This window comes from Juglans microcarpa x Juglans regia, chromosome 2S (genome assembly GCF_004785595.1).
Source record: "Juglans microcarpa x Juglans regia isolate MS1-56 chromosome 2S, Jm3101_v1.0, whole genome shotgun sequence".
NCBI classification, from domain to species: domain Eukaryota; kingdom Viridiplantae; phylum Streptophyta; class Magnoliopsida; order Fagales; family Juglandaceae; genus Juglans; species Juglans microcarpa x Juglans regia.
In genome coordinates this window covers 32,160,088-32,182,140 of record NC_054597.1, presented here as the reverse complement: position 1 = coordinate 32,182,140, position 22,053 = coordinate 32,160,088, and the positions used below count along the sequence as shown (strand labels likewise).

Genomic DNA, 22,053 nt, shown 5'->3' with positions numbered 1-22,053 from the left:
TGAAAACGATTAATACTAAGATTATTAGTTCCTTCCTTGGAAAAAATTATAATAAAAGGAAAATAACAACAAGATGAAGAAAGGAAAAACAACATCTAAGACAAGTCATAACCATTCCAAAAAAAGAAAAGTTTTAATTGGGCTCCCTTGAATTATTATGATAGACAAGAATTTCTTCATTTTAGTATATTTCTCATATTGATAACAAGAAAATATAAGATATTGGATCAAGATTCCTTCAAATTCTTACACGAAATTAAAGGGTTAAGTGAGAGAGAACGAGACTAACACATGAAGCAAATCCTATAATATTTATTATTGTTCGCATAAATATCTTGCCCAGCATTAAAATAAATAATAAATAATGTAGTTACTTTTTTGTTTATATAAAATCCTTAAATTCTGATAAAAATTTTGAAATGAATTTTTTTTTTGAGAAATGATTTGTACAAGTTTCAAATAGACAATCTCCATACAAGCCTTTGTAAAAAAGTGGACCCTATCTTAAAAGTGTAAAAAAAATTATTATTTATTAGTAGGACCTATTATTTTATAAAAAATTTGTATGAGGTTTATCTATTTAGGACTTGTATCTAGTATTATTCTTTTTTTTTAAAGTAGCACTATAGCTACCCAGAATTCTCCCGACGTGTATTTTCTATTTTTTTCTTTATTTTCATGTATTTTTTAATTATTTTAAACATTTAAAATAAAATTTATAATATCATTAAAAAATATTTTCTTAATTATTAAATAAAAAATAGTCAGAATCCCATCATTTTCTTTTTTTCTATCTACCGGTCTTGTTGGAAATAGAATCTTACAACGTCTGCAGTGCCACGTCAGTAATAAAATGAAATGGGGATCATGATCAGAACAAATCTAATCTGGGAATTAGCACAAGATAATTAAATAGTAGAGTGGGATCAAGAATCAAGATCATACTCATGATAGGATTCACTTCATTCGGCTTCTTCTGCTGCTTCCTGAGCATGTAATAAAGTAGTGGGCCACTTGCAGCTTAGCTTTCTGCAGAAATGAACGTTGCTTTGTTCTTGTGCTTTCAAATGAAGAAACTGATTACAAAACATGAACGTGCACATCTGCATTAACCCCATAAATTAGATATAAAAAGAAAAAACACCGTAATATTATTATAATTATGAACGTACGTGACTGACACAAATGTTACCCATGAATCTAGTAATTAATATTGCCATTTATAGTGGATGGCGACTCTTCTGGATCTAGGAGTTTGCACCATAGTTTTGGTCTGGGCTTAGTTTTTTATTTTTTATTTTTTACTTTTGGGTACGTTGAAATGGTACCGTTGGATGATTGTGTACCTTTTATTCTGTTTTAGAATATAGAAAATATTGAACTGATTTTTTTACAGAACACTGTTTTTCTTTCTTTTTGGGAACTATAAATACTTTGCCAACCCATAGTATAAGGTGAATTTAATTTCAGTGATTTAAAAATGTTATATTTTATGCGTATTAGATCTGTCAGATTATTAAACTTTACTATACTTTGTGTAAAAAATATGGAAATGTTAAATTAGTCGCGCATTTGAGGAAGGGAAATACTCTACTCATAAAAAAATTACACAAAAACAATCTCACAAATTGAAGTGACTTAATGTGATTCGTTAAATTATAAAATTACTTCTATTGTAAAATAAATTTAACGGATCAAATAAAACCACATTAACTTGTGGTATTATAACTCTTTTGTGGATGTAGCTGTTCTCAATAAATTGCACCGAACTAAGTTTAACTAAGTCCATCTTGAGCGACTTGTCGATTAGTATTGTTTAATTACAAGTCTGATCATGATGATCTATGGTCATGTTTGAAATGTATTTGGAGTCGACATCGTAAGCAATAGCGATTACTTAATAAGAGTATTGATTTGTATTTCGAGCCAATATTGCAAGTCAGATTTCATCATATTAAAAGTCAGTTTAAATTCATTAATAAAATTTTACTATACATTTTGTAGATAAAAAAAATAAAATAAAATCCATTGTCTTGATCTGAAAAAAAAAAAAAAAAATTCATTTAGCCGTGAATTTTTTGATCAATATTAAATTTTAACATGAATACACTCAACAAATCCATTCGATTTTTTTCCATTTCTTTGCTTTACATGCTCCACCTAATACATATCTACAAGACTACAAGCAGTCTAGATAACCATCATATTCATAAAGTTTCATCTTAAAACACATGCACACTAATCTTAAAAAACATCATTTTCAACATGCTTTGCTTTCATAAAATATCAACAAAAAACATTACAATATCATCATTTATTTCTTAGAAATTGAATTAACAAGGCTTGATCTACTCTATTTCTAGCATAAAATCATAGTATAACTCATCAAGAATCCCATCATAATGCAATTACATAACAAGAGGCAGAAGATGCCAAACGTGAAAGAAGGTCTCCCTCTACTTTATGATTGGGTACATTCACAATGCTTGCAAAAGGTAAAAGATTGCATAAAGCAATAAGTCTACTTTGGATAAGATTTATTCCTCTTCTTCCAAGTAGATTGAAAAGTAGACGAACAAAATTTTAATCCCTCGATGCCGAAGGTTGTAAGAGTTAAGAGGGCTCATGAAAATAGTAATGAACCAGAAACTTAAAAACTTTCCTGAATATATCTAAAGCTAGTGCTGTACAACGTTCAATCACACAAACTACAAGTCTATACAAGTAGGAACGGAGTTAACAATTGTTGCAATCAGCCCGTCTTACTCGGACTCATAAAGCATCAGCAACATCGCTTTAAAACTCATAGCCAACAATGGTTCCCCGATTTGGCAACTGGCAATCGGGTTGCAATGAGAAAAATCAGCAGAAAGTTCCTCAATGCCTCAGATGCTCGGTTAAAATTCCGACTTGCATTAGCTCCTTAAGAACACTGGATGCTTTGGAGCACGCCTACCTGAATCGAAAAGGAGAATTTAAGTGCAGCTTATAAATAGAATTCACTAAAACTGTCCATGTGCAAAACCAAGCTGCATTATAATTTCAACTAGGAGGGTGCATCGAGTTCCAGCCACCCTATGGAGACAAATATCACAGCAATTAAGCAATCCCACCAGTTATTGCAGCAAATAAAATATTATCACCAATATGATTACAACATTAAATTCTCTCTGTTGGTGTAGGATGGGATGTAAGGTGAGGAAAATAGCAAATAAAAAATATTACCAACATAAATGACTGCAACCAGAAAATCATCATGACATCTCCCAAAAATAGCTTACATCGAGGCACCATTTGTCAATCAGAAAACTTAAAAAGGAAAATTTCCATCAAATGAAACGGGCTGCAGGTCTACTTTAATTACTATGTTCTAAAATCTTTTTTAGGCTTCTTACTGATGCATGGACATTCTTTCTTTAGTTTCCTTTCTGTTTTGATAAGTACAGGGTTGCTTTTAAAAATTTATGTATGATAAATTCTTTTATAACATTTGTTATGACATAGAACCTCACCAAAGTAAGACCCTTTGGATCCATCCTTGATGAGTAAACCATGGATACACAATCCTGTTCATCGGAACCGTGTATTAAGTAATCCAGGGGAACTCTTGCTGCACAACCAAACCCGAGATGTAAGTATGACACTCATCCCAAGCCCACCTTTAACCACTAGGTTGTTTCCTAACGATTTGTTTTAGCCAAATTTATGCAACCAATTATTTTCAAGAAAACATATATATTTTTTATAAGTAAAACTTTATTAATAGAAATGCATAGAAAATATTTCTCATTGAATAGTGATTAAAAGAGTCTAATTTCTTTGGTGAGGTGAAAATGGGAAAAGCAGCCACTTCCAACTTTCATACACTACATACTACTTAATCATTGAAGAGCACAACAACATTATTGACCTATCATCAAAAGTATACTAACATTGACAAAAGACAGTAGTTCCAAGACTAAATTCAAAAATCCAAATCACTAACAACCCAATTTTACTTTCTCAAGTTCTAAACAGGAAAAAGAAAGGATCATAAGTTAAGCCCAAATCAATTCCAAAAATATTGAAAAACAAATTCTAAATGTGTTGAAATTTATGATGTTTTGAAAATCATGTACCAAGAAATGATACTGACAAACAAGGAAATCTTTTACCTCGGACACTGATTTCTTATTTCTTTCCGGGATGAGCTCTTTCCAAGCCAGGGAGCAATTAAAGAATCCAATTTCACCAACCAAAGTGCAACTGCAGCTGTTGTTTGCGGTAAAGATGTGAAGGACACAATGATCTCTTGAACAACATTATAGGAAACTTGCTGAACACTGCATTCATATAACCAGTCCACATTGATGGCACCAACAAAATCAGCAAGAACCTGAGATTACAAAATAGAATGAACAAAAATGTGAAGTTCAGAGAACAACAACCTGAAAGATTTACACCCAGAAACGGCAATAATAGCAAAATATAAATAATAGATGAAGGAGAACAAAACCTGCAAAATGTCTGCCAAAGAAGAGGTGCGTCTAAGCCGTTTGACCCAGAGCTTATGAGCAGACTTTGTCCAAGCACCAATCAAGGCTTCTTCAGGCATTACTGACTGCACAGGAGGTGGAAAGAATGATATGCATCACACATATACTTACAAAACGGACATTTATTTGGGGAAAACATATCATTTTAATAAGTATTATAATGATAAAAAAAATTCTTGATCATTATAAATAATGCTCATTATTTACAGACATTATAACAGGCACTAAATTGATTTAATTTGTAGAAAAGTTGTAAGACCAATACAATGTAGCCTTGTCCCAACTATTATATATATATATAAGTTGAATAAGTATTATAATAATCAAGAAAAAGATGACAAATGGCCTGCTTGAAGTACACCACTATGCAGGAGAGGTAATACAGTACATACACCTAAGTAGAGAGAGAGAAGGGAGCAAGAAAATCATAGAAGCTAAAGCCAGAGGAACATAAGTTGGCTGTCCCCAATTGTATAGTGCCTAAAATAAGAAAGCCGTAAGGTCTTCGGTGGTCCTAGTCAGGTTTTTGAAGCTTTAGTCATTTTTTTCCCTCCACGTGCGCCACATCAGACAAATCAGGATCATTTCCCACAAGGTATCGTTGTGATGGCTACCAAACTGCCCATTCCATGCTAACAGTTCTACCACTCATCCAGGCATCATCCAAATTACGCCATAAAGGCTTAAGACTACTTGCCATAGAGTGCTGGCTACCTCGCAATGGAGTGGAAGATGATCCATAGATTTTTCAATCTTCTTGCACATCAGCATCATTCTTTTACCATTGCGTGTCTCTTCCTAAGGTTGTTTAGGGTAAGAATCTTCCCAATTGCAAGCTCCTAGCTACCTCGCAATTGAGCAGAAGATGATCCATAGATTTCTCATCCTTCTTGCACATCAGCATCATTCTGTTAACCATTGCGTGTCTCTTCCAAAGGTTGTTCAGGGTAAGAATCTTCCAAATTGCAAGCTCTTTACAGAGAGTATGTTTTAACTTAAACCTTTTGATCTAGGAAGTTCCTTACTCTAAAAAAAATATAGATACACTAGCACAAAAGGATAATAAATATAGACAGGGTATACAACCATAACACATATGAGTGCATTTTGTGTGTGCGCATATGAAAAGCTAATAGCAAAATGACAGCCCACCTCAACTGCATGAATCGCAGCTTTTAGTGACTGGATCTGTGATGATAGGACTTTATGCTTTGGGAACATAATATTAGCATCTTCTTCCTCCCTACATGTGGCTGCATGGACGGCGTATCTTTCTTCTAGATCAAAGTCAAGCTCAAACGTGATATGGCAAACCCTACAGTGCTTCTCATCTCTCCAATACAGGTCATGACAACTTTCGCATTTAGCAAGTGAATCAAGATAAGATCTTTTACCATGTTTTACAGCATTAAGACATGAGTAAAAAGAATTCCATAGCCATGAGTCAAATGCTTGTAGACGGCTCCATCTTTCTTCTTGTTCTTCTCCCTTCTTTCCAACATCAAGAAAAACAGCCCCAGATGAAGACAAAGAATCTTTTCCAGTCCCAGTCAGGCTTAGATTGTCTACGTCAGATACTGGAGAACAACTATTCTCTCTGACCATATCCAGTTCAGAATGAACAGATTGTGTCAAATACCTGGTTCCCACACTATTTACCACTCTACTTGACATTCCCTGGCAAAGAGACACTCGCCGCTTCTCTAAAGATGCAATAAGTAGAGCCTCCCGCTTACCTCTGTCATCTAAAGCAGACAACAAGATGCAGAAATCCTGCATTTGGATGAAGCAAACACAAGCAAATAATGAAAGGGAAAAAAGGTGACAAATACAAGAAACACATTACATCATATAAAAAAGGCGAAGAAATATGTTGCTTTGCTTCATATTTTAAATTTTTGATAAATGAAATTCCCAAGCAAGGGCTATACATTAATAGAAAGGCTCAGAAGAATACCTCTACGGTATCAATCACTTTCCAATGACCATCTTCTGAAGATTCAAAATAGACCCTCCTATGGCCTGGATCATATCCATTACAAGGGCCCAAGAAGAGCCAGTATCTATTATACCTACGATCAGACCCCAAAAACACAGATTGCATTGGATGCAAATCTAACTCAACTTCTTTTTCTTTTTCTCCTTTGCCAGAGGATCTCTCCTGATAGAACCTTGCTATTGACACTGACGAATCTGCCGGATGAAACTTCAATAATGAATATGCTTCTTTTAAACCATGCAATTGTCCAGCATGGCCCTGTGGTGACCAGGTTAAGCTATGTTGTCTAGCTGATGACCTCTTTAATTTTGCTCCAGAACCATAATGATGGATGTTAGGAACACATTCGACAATAGCATGTGTTGGATCCTAGAAAGAGATTAGCTGAATAAGTTCAAATAGTTAATGATTGACTAAACCAAACTAAAATGATATATAGATTACCTCCACCCTGATACTGGATCCAGCAAGAAGAAGATCAGTTAGAGCCACTAATGCATTCAACTTTTCTTCAATGCTTAAATCTGAATATTCACCTTCCATTAATCCTAGCAACCACGCTTCTCCTGGATGGCTCTCATCAATTTCATTGTATACGGTTAGCATGTTACTTGGACTTTTACGACCGCTCATGTACTTGATTTTTCTTATGTTGGAATTTTCTGATCCACACCCCAAATCATCACTGCTGCTACATGGATCACAGTCATTAGGATAATCCTCAACACTTCCTGAATCCTCAGTATCTGATTGAAATTCGCTGATTTCCTTTGCAACATAATTATTACGTAGACGATACGCAAATGATGAGATCTTTTCAAATAAAGTAATATCACTCGAAAGAGTTGAACATATTAAAGACTCCAGATCTTCAGTTGTGCCAGACAGATTCAACTCAACAATCTTCAAAACAAAATAAAAATTCATCATTAATATAAGTTGCCACTGATATATATGCCATTATGCCCATGGCAATATTGACAACGGTGACAATGATGATAACAACATGACCAACATCTCTTCCCTCCAAACAAGTAAACTCCATATTCTGGTAACTCACCTGCAGTGACTTTGCCAAGTCAGAAACTTTCGAACCATTATTTCCTTGTTCTGACAAAACCTTGAACAATTCGCACTTCAAAGTACCAGGGCGTAGACCGTAATTCAGTATTAGGTTCATTTCCTAGATAACACAAACATGGAATATTAAATATGTGAAAACAAAATAAACTTATTTAGATTAAAAAACAGAACCACCAATATTGGGGGGGGGGGGGGGGGGGCGGGGGGGGGGGTGTAGGAATCCTCAGCTTCTATTACCATTAAAAAAAAAAATTCCTACACATAAGAAGATTATGAAAACCTACACTTTTTAGTTGGAGTTTCTAAATACATCCAAGGATAGACATCCTAAAAGTGTCCCTCACCACCACCACCACAGACGGAAAAATGTAAAAAAATTAAGCAAGCAAGTCCTATTCAGTATGAAATTCAGAATGAAGAGGATATCTAAAAGTGACAAGGTACCCCACCAATCTATAGAGGCTCCATACTGGGTTAATTACAAATTCTAAATGGGATTTTTTTTTTTTTGGCAAATGCTCTAGGAGTTTAACCTCAACTCAATGGATTGAAAAAGTTTTCAAAGGAGGTTTCTTTATCGGTCTTTCTCAAAGGAGATTAATTTTTTTTATTGGTAGAGGGTGTCCGAGACCAACGTCCCAACTAATCCCGGGGGTGCACAGGCCTTCGGCAAAGAGTTTCCAGCAAGTGCACCTCGGGTAATTAAAGGGAAAAATCCCCTAGTCTGATGGGCCCTAGAGATTGTTTGCACCCAAGAGGATTCAAACCTTAGACCTTGGAGGGAGCATACCACGAAGACCAAGACTTTTACCACTTGAGCCAACCTCTGGGGGTTTCAAAGGAGATTAATAGCTACTAAACATGAATTTCATAGTAATCAAGCAAATATAATGAATACTGTAAAAGTTTATTAATAGAAAAAGACATAGCCCAAGTACATAGGAAGTATACACAAAATACGCCTAATTACCACAAAGCACTAATGATGGATACAAGCAAATTATGAAAGTTATCCCCATGAATTATGAATACTCTTTTACAAAGGCATGATAATGGGATTATGAAGGAGAAACGTCCATATAGCCAAATTTAATAGTTATGTTTGATGCAATATAATTTTCTCCATAATTATTTTTTTCTTTTTCCAGGTGAGAAAGTTCATTGTTCATGGAACCTGGTGCCCTACCAAAAGTGGAAGCTCTTTTCAGACATCTGCGGGTAGAAAACTGAGGGTGATAGCATCTCAGTAGTTTGGGATTCTATATAGAGATGTAGAGAATTCATATTGATTTTCAAAGCTACTTCTTTAGATATTATGCAACAACTTGACAACCTATGAATTTTGTCTCAGTTTCTAAATGCAAAGCAAGGTTGAGTAATCTTTCAATATGCCAAATAAATCTAGATCTCACGATTGATTCCAACTTGTATGATAGATACAAACAGGGGGGGAATCATCTGCAACATCTAAGCTGAAATACTGACTTATCACTTAGTATGACCAATATGAAGCTTATCTAAAAATCAGGTGCAACACTGAGAATATATAAGTTGAATACCCTGCTAAGGGCTTCCCTCCGCAATGCACCTTGCTTTGAACCAAAACCAGCACCAACTAACACTTGACGCAGTATTTCTGCCCATGTTAGAGGGTTTAAAGATCTCTCCCAGAACTCCAGAGCAACTTTTTGATTTTCAACCTGCCAATTTATCAATAAAAGTATGCTATTCTTGAGAGCTTTCATTTGAATTCTTCTTACTAAAGAAAATATAAGCTAGTAACAGGAGAAACAAGCAAACCTCACCAAAGTACTACCAAAGAAACAACTCCATTAAAAAATCTACTATATCAAGATCTTAGAGAATTTTTAAAATACTATCATTTGTCCACCATTGTAAAGTTAGTAATTAAATTATAGATAATTAGTACACAATTGTACCACCACGAGCACATGGATCTTTGAAAGGTGTTTGAAGGGGCTTCAGATACCAGGATAAGTATTTAGGAAGAATATTCTCTGAAGGATTAGACCCTATACTAGGTGTAGCTTGCCTGTGGTTCACTTCGTTCCTTGTATTAGAGTCCTATTTTTATTTTTATTTTATAAGTAAGAAAAAATTAGAGTCCTATTTGTTAATATAAATAAGATGGGGATGTTCTGATGCGTTTGATTGCTATGACATTGAGTCTACCCTTTTTCTTGTATATGACCTATTGTAGTCTTTTTTCAGGCATTAAAACTAACTGATTTCATCTAGATAGAAATCCTGGCTATTGTACCAAACCATTCTTCCTGAGAAGTGGTCTAATTTAACCCTCCTTTGGCGCCAAGATCTTTAAAGGGAAGGGCATGCATACTAGATCTGGATAGCGAAGACTAAAGAACCTGCCCCCGGGTACTTATTCAAATAGTGTATGTCAAGCCACTGCTTACAGCCTTCAATAGGATGGGGATTGGGGACCTAGCCCCTGCCCTCTAAAGCTTGCCACCCCTCTCAATTAGTAAAGCTTGAAACACTTCAATGGCCCCCTGTCCTTACCAGACCATGATGGAAGGCCAAGGACAGGAGGTCGTGGTTGGCTCTAAGAGTGTGATGATAATTGGCATTAAATTGTTTAAAAGGAATTGGCAAGGGTCCTTTATTATATATGCTCATTTGTTGTCTCCATTGTTATGGACTGTCATCAAGCTTGAGACCCAGCAAATTCAACCAAAGTTAACTATTTTGACTGACTGTTGGTTAAGCTCATTAATGTACAGATTCTTAAAATTAAAGAAAAAATATTCTTAAAACTGAAAAAAAAATAATGGAGAAAGATACTGGTTTTGAAAATTATCTCAACCATAGTTCATTTTTTAAATAAACAAGAGAGGGTTACCAGAGAGGGAGCCTCTGATTTGGAATGTAGGAATCTATTTGAGGAGGGGGTGATGGGGACGCCGGCGGATTCGCAGTGGGTTACTAGAGGGGGAGCCCATACCCCTGAACTGTATGTTACCAAACAAGGCTAGTGTGTTTGATTGGGTTCTACTTAGGGTGAAGGAAATTCAACATTGTGTGGGGATGGAGTGTGAGGACTTTGATGAACAATTTACTTACTGCCATAGAAGTGGATCACACTCAGCTTAAGATATATGGGTCTAAAAAATATAGGGAGCTAAAGAGACTTACGTGGTCTTTGAATTACGAGGGCAGCTCAAGCCAAGATAGATCTAAAGGGAAGGGGATGGTATCTTATATATGAAGCCCAAAATTGTGTCTTGGAATGTCCACAAGCATAACGAGGCCAATAAGCATTTTCGTATAAAAAAATTGCTTCGTGAGTGGAAAGTGGACACAGTATACTTATAGGAAACCAAGCTGAAATTTATTCCAAGAAGAATTGTGCGAAGTATATGGAGCTGTCCATATGTGGATTGGGTGTGTCTTGCTTCAAATGGGGCTTCGGGAGGTATATTAGTGATGTGGGATAAAAAGGTGGTGGAGAAATTGGAGGACTTCACAGGGGAGTACACAGTGGCGTGCTCTTTTAAGAGTACGGGAGATAACTTCATGTGGGCTTTTGCAAGTATTTACTAGCCGAACTTAGACAGTACTAGAAGATTATTATGGGAAGAATTAGCTGGAGTATATAGCTGGTGGGACTTTCCATGGTGCATAGGTGGTGACTTTAATTTAATAATTTAATAAGGTTCCCAAGCGAACGTTCTGGAGATGGTAGACTACGACCAACAATGATAGAACTCTCAGAGTGCATTTTTTACTTGAATCTGGTGGACCTTCCTCTTATGGGGGGTTCTTTCATGTGGTCCAACACTCAGGGTGGTTTTGGATACACAAACCTATCTCATCTCATCTCATCTATCTCATCATCACAACTTTCTTAAATTCTCATACAAAAATATAATAAACAATTCAACTTTTTCAAGTCTCAAAATATAAATAATACTAAAAGATTATATTTAACAATATTTTATTCAACTTTCTACCAACATCTCATCTCATCTCATCTAAATTCTCTATCCAAACCCACCCTCAAACTTGATCTCGACTAGATAGATTCGGCTACGTTTGGATACCAAGAATACCTCAGGTTTTCTCAGAATACTCCAATACTATTCATTACTTTATTATTATTTTTCACCTACTTTTTACTACTATCTATTACTTTTCACTACTATTCAATATTCTACTGTTACTTTTTCATTATTTTTTTACTACTATCCCAACTCTTCTCAACACTTCTCACTACCCAAACGTACCCAGCTCATCGGAATGGAAAATTCATTATCCGGATGTTTGTCAAAAGAGGTTGCCTCATATTTGTTCAGATCATTTTTCGATCTTGCTGGATTGTGGTGATATTCAAGGATAAAGGCAATACTTTAAATTCGAAAATATGTGGCTGAAAACCGAAGGTTTTGTGGACAGGGTAAGGCAATGGTGGTCCTCATACTAGATTCATGGCACCCCTAGCTTCATCCTTGCAGGTAAATTGAAAGCTTTAAAAAAAGACTTAAAGCTCTGGAATACTCAAACCTTTGGTGACATGGGGGAATGTAAGAAAACCATGAGGGAGGAGCTACAGGAATTAGAGAGGCTAAAAGAGGACAGAGTTCTTTCTCTAGAAGAGATATCTAAGAAGATAGAGTTGATCTCAGAATTAGAGAGGATGATTTTATTAGAGGAGATTTCTTGGTGCCAAAAATTAAGAGCATTGTGGTTGAAAGAAGGGGACCATAGTATGAAGTTCTTTCATAGAGTGGCTAACTCTCATAGGAGAACCAGTACCATTGAGACGCTAAATATTGATGTTGTGGATTGCATGGAGACCCCCGTGATCCGTGAACATGTTGCTGATTTTTTTTAACATTTGCTTACAAAGCAAAAGGGCTGGTGACCAAAGCTTGATGGACTAGATTTTGACTCTATTGAGCAGCAGAGTGTCTCTTGGTTGGAAAGGACTTTCGAGGAGGCAAAGGTACACGGTGTGGTGAGAAGAATGGTCAAAGACAAAGCTCTAGGCCTGGACGGTTTTTCTATGGGATTCTTCCAAAGATGTTGGGATGTAGTGAATGAGGATCTAATGAAGGAGTTCCAAGAACTGTTCTCGGCTGGAAATTTTGAAAAAAGCCTAAATGCCACTTTTATTGCATTGATTCTTAAGGAGATAGGGGCATCAAAGGTAAAGGATTATCGGCCCATTAACCATGTCAATGGGGTGTACAAGATCATATCAAGGTACTTGCAAATCACCTAGGGGAGGTATTGGGAAAACTCATTACTAAACCCCAAAATGCATTTGTAAGGGGCAAGCAAATTCTGGATTCAGTTCTTATCGCCAATGAATGTCTAGATAGTAGACTAAAGTCTTGCACTTCAAGGATTCTATATAAGTTGGATATGGAGAAGGCCTATGATCATGTTAACTGGGAATTTCAACTCTACTTACTTGAGAGGTGTGGATTTGAGGAGAGATAGTGTTCATGGATCAGATGGGGCATATCAACGGCGAGATTTTCAATTTTGATAAATGGTAGTCCAGTTGGCTTCTTTAACAGCTCTCGAGACCTAAGACAAGGGGGGACAACGATCCGTCGTACCCACTCCTCTATCATTGTTATGGAGGCACTTAGTAGAATGATCACAGCTTTGGTTAATAATGGCTTTGTGGCTGGTTTTTTACCCCAATAGGGGCACTATTAACATTTCTCATTTATTATTTGCAGATGATACACTATATTTTGAGACATATCAAAATCAGCTTGAGGCACTACTACTTTATTTTGAAGCAGCATCAAGTTTGAAAGTGAATTTTGACAAATCAAAGTTGGTGCCAGTTGGAAATGTTAGCAACATTCAGCAATTAGCTAGCACGCTTGGATGTAAAGTTTCCTCTCTTCCCATGGATTACCTTTGTCTGCCGTTGGGGGCTGCCACAAGGGCTATATCAAAATATGGGATAAAGTGATTGAGAAGATAGAACGTAGATTGGCAGGTTGGAAGAGAATGTACTTGTCGAAAGGTGGCAGGATTACATTAATTAAAAGTACTTTGTCTAACTTACCAACATATTTCTTGTCTCTATTCTCAATTCCAACAAGCATGCTGATCCGGATTGAAAAACTTCAGCGTGATTTCCTTTGGAGTGGTGTGGTAGATGAATTCAAATTCCGCCTACTCAGTTAGGACAAGGTATGCACCCCAATCTCTTCCAGTGGGTTGGGTATTAGAAATATGAGAATTTTCAATCGGGCCTTACTTGGGAAATGGTTGTGGAGATATAATGTGGAAACGGAAGCCCTATAAAAGTTAGTGGTTGATTGTAATTTGTAAATATGGAGGTTTGTGGGGGGATGGTGTACTAGAGAGGTGAGTAGGGCCTATGGAGTTGGAGTTTGGAAGCACATTATACGCGGGTGGGGGGATTTTGCTCGCCATACTAAACTTGTGCTGGGAGGGGGCTCTAGAATAAAATTTTGGAGTGACATATGGTGTGATAATAATGCCCTAAAGGACTCATTCCCTTCAGTTTTCCAGATTGCATGTAAAAAAGAAGGTTCAGTGGCTGATTTCATGGTGCTATCGGGGGACCAAGTCGAATGGGACATCAATTTCAGTAGAGAGACCCAAGATTGGGAAGTTGGCAACTTCGAGGACTTCTTTAGCCTATTGTACTCCGCGAAACCGAGTGGGCAACGAGTTGACACATTGTGGTGGGTACCCGCAGAAAAAGGTACATTCTCGGTTTGATCTTTCTACAAATCCTTTAACTCACTCGCCGAATAATCAGTTTTCGTGGAGAAAGATTTGGCGAAATAAGGCACATCCCAAAGCAGCATTCTTTACTTGGACAGCCTCCCTAGGGAAGATATTGACAACAGATAACTTGAGGAAACGGGTGATCATAGTAGACTTGTGCTGCTTGTGTAAGAAGTCCAGTGAGACTGTGGATCCTCTTTTACTATATTGTGAGATTGCTAAAGAGTTATAGAATGAAGTATTCAGCAGAGTAGAGTTTGCTTGGGTAATGCCCGCCATTGTGGTAGAATTCTTGGCCAGCTAGAAGACTCTAGGAGGTATCCCGCAAATCAAAGCCATGGAAGATAGTTCCTATTTGCATTATGTGGTGCTTGTGGTAGGAGCGCAACGACTGGATGTTTGAAAACAAGGAGCGCTCAATAGAGGAACTTAGATCTTTCTTTTTTAGAACTTTATCTCTATAGGCCCTAGCTGTAGTCAGTAGATTTTAATGGCATTGATTTTCATGACTTTCTTGTTTCCATTGCATCGCCCTAGATGGGTTTTATCTCTTGTATATCATCTTGTGTACTCGGTCTATGCCTATCATTATTAATACAATCGTTTACTTATCAAAAAAATAAACAAGAGAACTATCAACCAAGTAAGACTCCCAATCCTTACAAGATTTGGTAGCATACAAATTTTCTATTAAGTGGTTCTCTATGACGCAAAGGGAGGTAGTACAAGTCGAGGGAGGACTAGAGGGAGGACATAAAGCCTTCCTCCATCCTCGTAGGATCATTCGGGTGGAGTATTAGCCTTGTGGGAAACAAGGGGTTAGGGTAGTTACAGTGACTTGTTTTGCTTTGGGGAAGTGTGTTTTGTCCCAATAGGGCTTGGTGTATATTGGATAGGTTTTTAATTTCTCCCTCTTGGGCAATGTTCATTAGGGGCTCACTATTATGGGCTAGGTGTTTTATCTTGTATACATCTAGTGTACTTGGTTACAATTGATATTAATAGATTTTTACTTGTAAGAAATATATATATATATATATATATATATAGAAAATCTTGATTCATGACAGCTATTTATTGTTATGAAGGACCTTTTCTAAATCAAATCATAGAGACGCGATGCATGCGCAACCCATTTCACATCCTAGCAGTGGCAAGGAAGGCCCATACCTTTTACATTCAAAATTTAAACGATTTGTGCACATTCTACTGTAGTTATTTGTTTATTCTACCAAGATAATAAGAGTGTGGATAAAAGCTGCAAATATTAATAGAAAAAGGCTATTCTTTACTAAGTTACATGCTAACTGCTATAATAAACATGGTTTTATGCTTACCGAGTGAAGTAATGCAAGAAAATTGCAAGATTTGCTCAAATTGGGGGAAAATCCACTACTAAGCTCTGCCTGAACATCAGATATAAGAAGCTTGAGAAGAGCCACATGGATTTTTCCAAGTAACAAGGAATCCTGGAAGGCATGGACAGAGAAAAGATGAAACCAACAAAAGCTAAACTGAATTTCACTCAAATAATATGATAAGGGATACATGCACAAACACAAAAGGGTTAATTATGTGAAGTTGGTTCAGAAATGAGATATAACCTTGTCATGAAAAGCTTGAGCAAACTCATCAAGAGTGAAGGGGCATAAATCAACAGCAACAGCATAAGTATAAAGAAAATGGAAAACCTGCCCAGGAAAAGTCAGCCCAATATTTTAGCATGATACTTCAAAGCGTAATTCCACAGGAAGAAAGTGCAGCAATACAGAACTTTATTGACTTTTTTAACAGATTAAATTTCCATGCAGAACAATACATGATTATGTCTTGTTTCTATAGCACAAGATGACGAGTCTAAAGAAGCATAAGATAACCCTCTCTTCAAATGGATGTGCTAATCAAAACATCAAATAAAAGGTAGGAACCAATGAGCTTCTCTAGCATAAAGCAAGTGTTAGGCAAGATTTCTGTTATTCCAAAAACTTCTTAAATCACTATTTATAGGTCTTAAACATATAAGAGCCAGCCTATGATATACTTTGTCTTTGTTAGGTAAAATATACATAAATAAGACATTCAAATGCATGCTTTGGAAAAGGCAATGCAAGAAAGACAACAGCTATCTTTTTTGGGTAAGGACAACAGCTATCTTTGCATATGACATATTTGGCATTTGTTGAAGTACTAATCAAAATCAGGTCATAATCACTTTTGCACACTACGCACCTTAAATAATTTCTTGACAATCCCTGGAGAGGATTCCCAAGGCTGCATACAGAATGGCTGCTTCATCTTAACAGAATTTGGAGGAAACTCAGCCAGCACATCTGAAAAATCACCAGAAGTTCTTGATACAAACCACTTCAAATATCATGAATATACAATAATAGCATTAAACAAGATGGAGAGAAACCATCTGGATTCTTCCTCCAAAACCAACCTTTGCAAAGTGAACAACCATGTAAACCATTGGCAGCAAGGTGATCTGAACACCTCAGTGGATTTGGTCCTCCTTGTAATTCTTGCAGCTCCAGCTCTTCATCATCCACAAGCATTGCAACCTGATCAAGGTACTCTTGAGATATTTCTCCTTCCAAAGCAAGTTCACATTTCACTTTATCTGGCTGTTTCTGATGCTCATCCCTGTTAGTTTGCACCTGCCATATAACAAGAATTTATATCTTACCACATCTGTTAATAGAAACCACTCATGTAATAACTTAATAGATACCTCTCTTCTTCTGATGGACTGTTTCCTCTTCTCTTGTGATTTATTTCTTAAACTTCCCTGTTTCTAAATACATCACTAACAGTCAGCCAACTTTCTCACAGTAACCAAACCATTAATTTACAAAGACAACCAATCCACAGATACCAGCTCATATAGAAAAGTATATTCACAAAAAAACATGAGCTGGAGTAAATGACTTACAGCAACAGGAACCTTCTGTCTAGGTCTTTTCTCCCGAAGTAGTGGCTTTTTCCGAGACATAGAAGTTGAGATTGGAGATATATTAGCAACTTCCTCATCGGAAACATTGATACCAGTTGGAAAATCTCCACCATCAGGATTAGTTGCTCGCCAAACTGTCATCAAACCTTTCCCAATGCCATGTTTCGTCACAGGTGCACTCTTTTCATTAGAACCCTGGTGACTTAATATGGCATGCTCGCAAACCTTTACAAAGAAAAAATTTCCACAAGTTTAAGTGAAAATTAGAAAGTGTGGTGCAATAAGAATAACCTAGTAGTTGACAACACGACAATTTGCTAAATATGACAAGAAAAAATCTCTCTCAACTACCTTTCTCCTTTTGTCTGCTCTTTGGTTGTCTAGGCAACATGGATGGGAATTTTTAGAATCTAAACCACAAAAGACATTATGAGTTAAATGTTATCATAGAATACATTTTTTTACAGGTAAAAAAGTTGAATAAAAATATTATAACGTTAAATAGAATCATAGAATACATAGAACGAGGAAAATTAAGACTGAGAGAGAGAAGGGGGGAGAAGAAGTAATTCATCAGGACATTTCAAATGGGACACAACCTATGAAACTGAGTATATGGGAAAAAATCCCCCTATATAACTTCCAAGCACAAGTTCTTGTGGAAAAGATGTAAAAAGAAGAAAAATAAATCAGAAAGTCTACTCCCAGAAAAAAAGGCCTAAACATTTTTGAGGAAACTAAAACTAAACCAGAAGTTCCTGTAATGCATTTCAGAAGGAATCAATCTACAAGAAAAAAGCCCCTATATAACTTCCAAGCACATGTACTCATGGGAAGATGTAAAATAAATAAATCAGAAAATCCACCCCCACAAGCGAGACATAGATGTTTCTTGAGGAAAATAAAACTAAATATGAAGTTTGAGGAAAATAAAACTAAATCAGAAGTTCCCTAGCACATTTCAGAAGGAACCGACCAAAACCAAAAATGAATATGGACTAAAGACAGAGATCCCAAGCAACCCAATGCTTTAAGAAAAGATGATCCATCAAATCCCTGTCCCTTTTACACATATACAACCAGTTGACCAAATCTCTTCAGCCTTCTCAAATCAAAGAAAGCCCCCTTTGCAGGGCAAAAGCATGCCAAATCTCTTCTCGTGAAAATTCATACGGTGCTGTCACACATGGGCCTTACAAAATGACATCAAGTCAGAAGTTTTCATCAGTAGTATGCCATAAACCCAAATTTGTCTCCCGAATCACACACATTGGACCTCTAGAGGGGCTCAAAGAAAAGTTATGGAGTCTATCTTCCAATTCTATGTGGTATAGAAGTTTAGGATATAAATGCATAACATGATACCAGAAATGCATAACTCAAAAACCCAATTCATGTTGCATTTGTGAGCCAGTTCCCAAAGCTTGCAATTCCAACTACGACAATGAGTTGTAAAGTTGCTACCATCAAGTAAAGGAGGGATATTGGAAAGAAAGTTAAATAAAAAAAAAGAATACAATATTCAAGCAAGAAGGATGAATAAAAGGAGAGAGAGAAAAATAAAGAACAGAAGATTTTGACTTATAATTTCTTTTTTGATAAGTAAAATAAAGTTTTATTGAATCGAGTATATAGGCGATTCCCAGTTTACAGGGATTACATGTTGAATTATAATTGAGGCACCAATCCTAGGAATGATATTTGCATATTCAGCCAGTCCATCTGAGTGCTTGTGATCTGTTAAAATGGCAGGTTCACATAGAGTTGAAGTGTTCAGTGTATTAGAGCCATCAAATTATACTCAAAAGATAGTTTGTCCAAAATCATCTTATACCCTTGCACAATTGTGGAAACCTGAGGAGATCTTAAGATCCATATTGAAAATACATTGGAAGAGTAACTATTCGTTTTGACTAGCTGCATGATATTGCATACATAAGGGAACGCTTGGTTTCTGGGTAAGTAGGAACAGAGCCTAAAGACATGTATAACGATTTGGCTGCTTGTACTCAGTTCACGATATCGTCAATATATAAGGACACCCTAACAACACTCCTTTTTTTTTTTTTACTGGCACCGGGTGTCCAGAATAGTGTCCCGACTAATTTCGAGGGAGTACATGCTCTCGACAAGGAGTTTTCTGCAAGTGCACCTCAGGTAATTTAAGGGAAAAATCTCTCATTCGATGGCCCCTAAAGATTGTTTGCACCCAAGAGGATTTGAACCTTATACCTAGGGAGAGCATACCCTAAGCCCAAGGCCTTCACCACTTGAGCCAGCCCCTAGGGGTTCAATTATCAGGCAGAACAAGTAACCGATCATCCTAACGATCGTCAAAACTAGAAATACCTGTTACACAAATAATCATGCTTTTATTGAAGCAATACAAGAGAAAAGTGTCTGGATTATACCTGTGGGAGAGCAAAATTGCCCAGACGGAAGAGAGTCAAATTCCGAGCCAAGGGGAGGGCCATCCTTGCGGAACACCTTCTTCAGAATGTAGTCCGGAGTTAACAGGTTCTGAAGAAGAAAGACTTGTTTCTTTCTCTTCGCACTCTTGTTCTTCGCCGTAGATGGGCGCCTGTATATGGAAGATGAAGGACTCTCCGCCATACGCATCGAGAGATCTCCTTTAGAAACCTTTGTAGCAGAAATACTACCAGACCCATTCCTTCTAGTAAGAATCGGATGTTTCTTAATCAAAGCCGAATGAGATGGTACAATAAATCCATTTTCTCTTTTATCCCTCCTCCTCTTCTCAACAAACCATCCCTGGACCTGCTTGTATACCAATCCCAAAGCCGCGGCATAGTCTTCCATTACCTCTTTAGTAGGATACTTATCCTCTGCGTAAAAAAAAAAAAAAAATTATGTTGGGAGTATTAGACATCTCAGATAGGAAAATCACTGAAGCATCGATAAAGGAGGAAAGAGAGCGAGAGAGGTTACGATAATGAAATGGCGGGTACGGTAAGGATACCTGAGTATAGCCGTTCAAGGGATTGAAGCTGTGACGGAGTTTTCCTTTTCATTTCCATTTGACTATTCCTTCTTCTGTTTCGTTTGGATAATTTCAAGAAGCTGCAAACAAAACCCCCATGCACTTTCTCTCTCAACCAGCAGGAGCTACCATCAGTGTTTCCATAACAAGCGTGATACTGGAAAGTAGGAAACCATGAAAAAGGAATCAAGAGAGCGTATGCGCAGACAGATAATCCATGCAGCAAAATTAGCAGACAATATGCTCCCGCTCTTTCAAATTTCAATCCATCAGCAAATGAACACAGAGACAGGGCGAACGCAATAGGAGGAGAGATTCTGCAATTTGAGTCGGAGGAAGAGAAGCAGATAATGAATCAAAGAGTGGTCTGAAGAGAGAGAGTGAGGAAGAGACGAGAGTAGGGTTTTGGGTTTTACCAAAAATATCTAAAAATCTTCTGGAAATTAAATATCCACCTCAGCTTCTTGCTATGGGCCCATTTCCTTTTTAATTGTTAGCCTCTTGTTGGGCCTAAGGTATGATCCCAAACCCATATCCAGTGGATTGATATGTCAGTTATGAGAAAAGGGACAAACATATTTTCTCCGATTTCTAAATTCTAGTGCCTAAAAGGGCCTTAATTTTTCTGTTCGATGTTGTTTAACTTAAAGAAATATATTTACAATAGTAAATTATGTAATTATTATATAATTATTTTAAAATAAGTGAATAAAATATTAGACTCACTTAAAAAAAATTAATTTTTTATTAATAGATCCCACTCTTTTTTAAAGTAATTGTGCGGTGTTTACGCACTTCACGGTTGTATGTAGAATTACTCTTAACTTATTTATCCCGCCTATAATTGCAATTTAGATATTTTTTACTAGCTTCTCATACATAAAAGATAAAGAAAACAAATTTATTGCAAGTTTTTTTTAATTGACACTAAATATAAGGTGAGAAGTGTTACATCCACAAAAATATTTCACATAAGTAAACTTATAAATTAATATAGATTTATGTGATATGTTGTATCTACTTTATAATAAAAATAAATTTACAATTATGAGGGAGGGGACCATCCCAAAAGGGCCCAGGCCTAAAGAGGTCCAGAACCCAGGCCCAAATACGAAACTCAGCCGAGGGTTGAGAGCCCGAGCCAGAGAACCATGTGCCGAGCCTGTAACCGTAAACCAACCTAGGAAGGCCTTTCGGCACCTAACTCGGATATGCCAGGGAGAGCGTCTCGGGACTTGACAACTTACTGAGCCCTACCGTATGGCACCAAACAGGACACCCTACTGTATGCGGATGGTTGGGTGTGCCCAATTATGGTCTCATTAGACTCAAGACACGTCGCATTCAATGCATGTGTCAGAAGGCCCGGCACGCAACGGCGTGCCCCCAGAGTACGTAGGACAGCTCAACTATGACCTGACACACCACAATCTCCCTCTGCCACCTAAGCCACGAACCGACACATTGTTGCAGCAGGGAATGGGTGGTAGCAGGTTTTACTCAGGTACGACTTGACACGCCACGATCTCCTTCAACAGTAGAGCCCGGATCAGGTATAAATAGCAGACATCCCTTCTACGGGAAGGCTCTCTTGAATCCCTTTACTATTCCTTTTAATCTTCTAAGCTTTTCTCATCACTAGATGATTATTCACTGATTTTGGCGTCGGAGTAACTCCGGACGTTACCGGAGCTCTTTCTTCCTCTTAGTTGTA

The 22,053-nt window shown here is 37.0% G+C and overlaps 1 protein-coding gene across 2 annotated transcripts; it reads right to left on the bottom strand.

Moving 5' to 3' along the window:
- Window positions 1-2,390: 2,390 nt before the first annotated feature.
- Window positions 2,391-20,791, bottom strand: LOC121251618 (homeobox-DDT domain protein RLT3). Of its 2 annotated transcripts, none has more exons than XM_041150901.1 (17): window positions 20,319-20,791; window positions 19,750-20,184; window positions 17,690-17,748; window positions 17,318-17,563; window positions 17,117-17,179; window positions 16,826-17,042; window positions 16,612-16,712; window positions 15,987-16,073; window positions 15,720-15,851; window positions 9,177-9,317; window positions 7,595-7,717; window positions 6,979-7,437; window positions 6,493-6,903; window positions 5,688-6,308; window positions 4,496-4,600; window positions 4,155-4,375; window positions 2,391-2,956 (listed from the first exon to the last, which is right to left on the bottom strand). In XM_041150901.1, exons 1-17 carry the CDS (start codon window positions 20,374-20,376, stop codon window positions 2,953-2,955), a joined length of 3,483 nt encoding a protein of 1,160 aa, XP_041006835.1. In that variant the 5' UTR covers window positions 20,377-20,791; the 3' UTR covers window positions 2,391-2,952. The 2 variants fall into 2 exon arrangements, with proteins under 2 accessions (XP_041006835.1, XP_041006836.1); XM_041150902.1 differs by having other exon boundaries at window positions 17,330-17,563.
- Window positions 20,792-22,053: the final 1,262 nt, after the last annotated feature.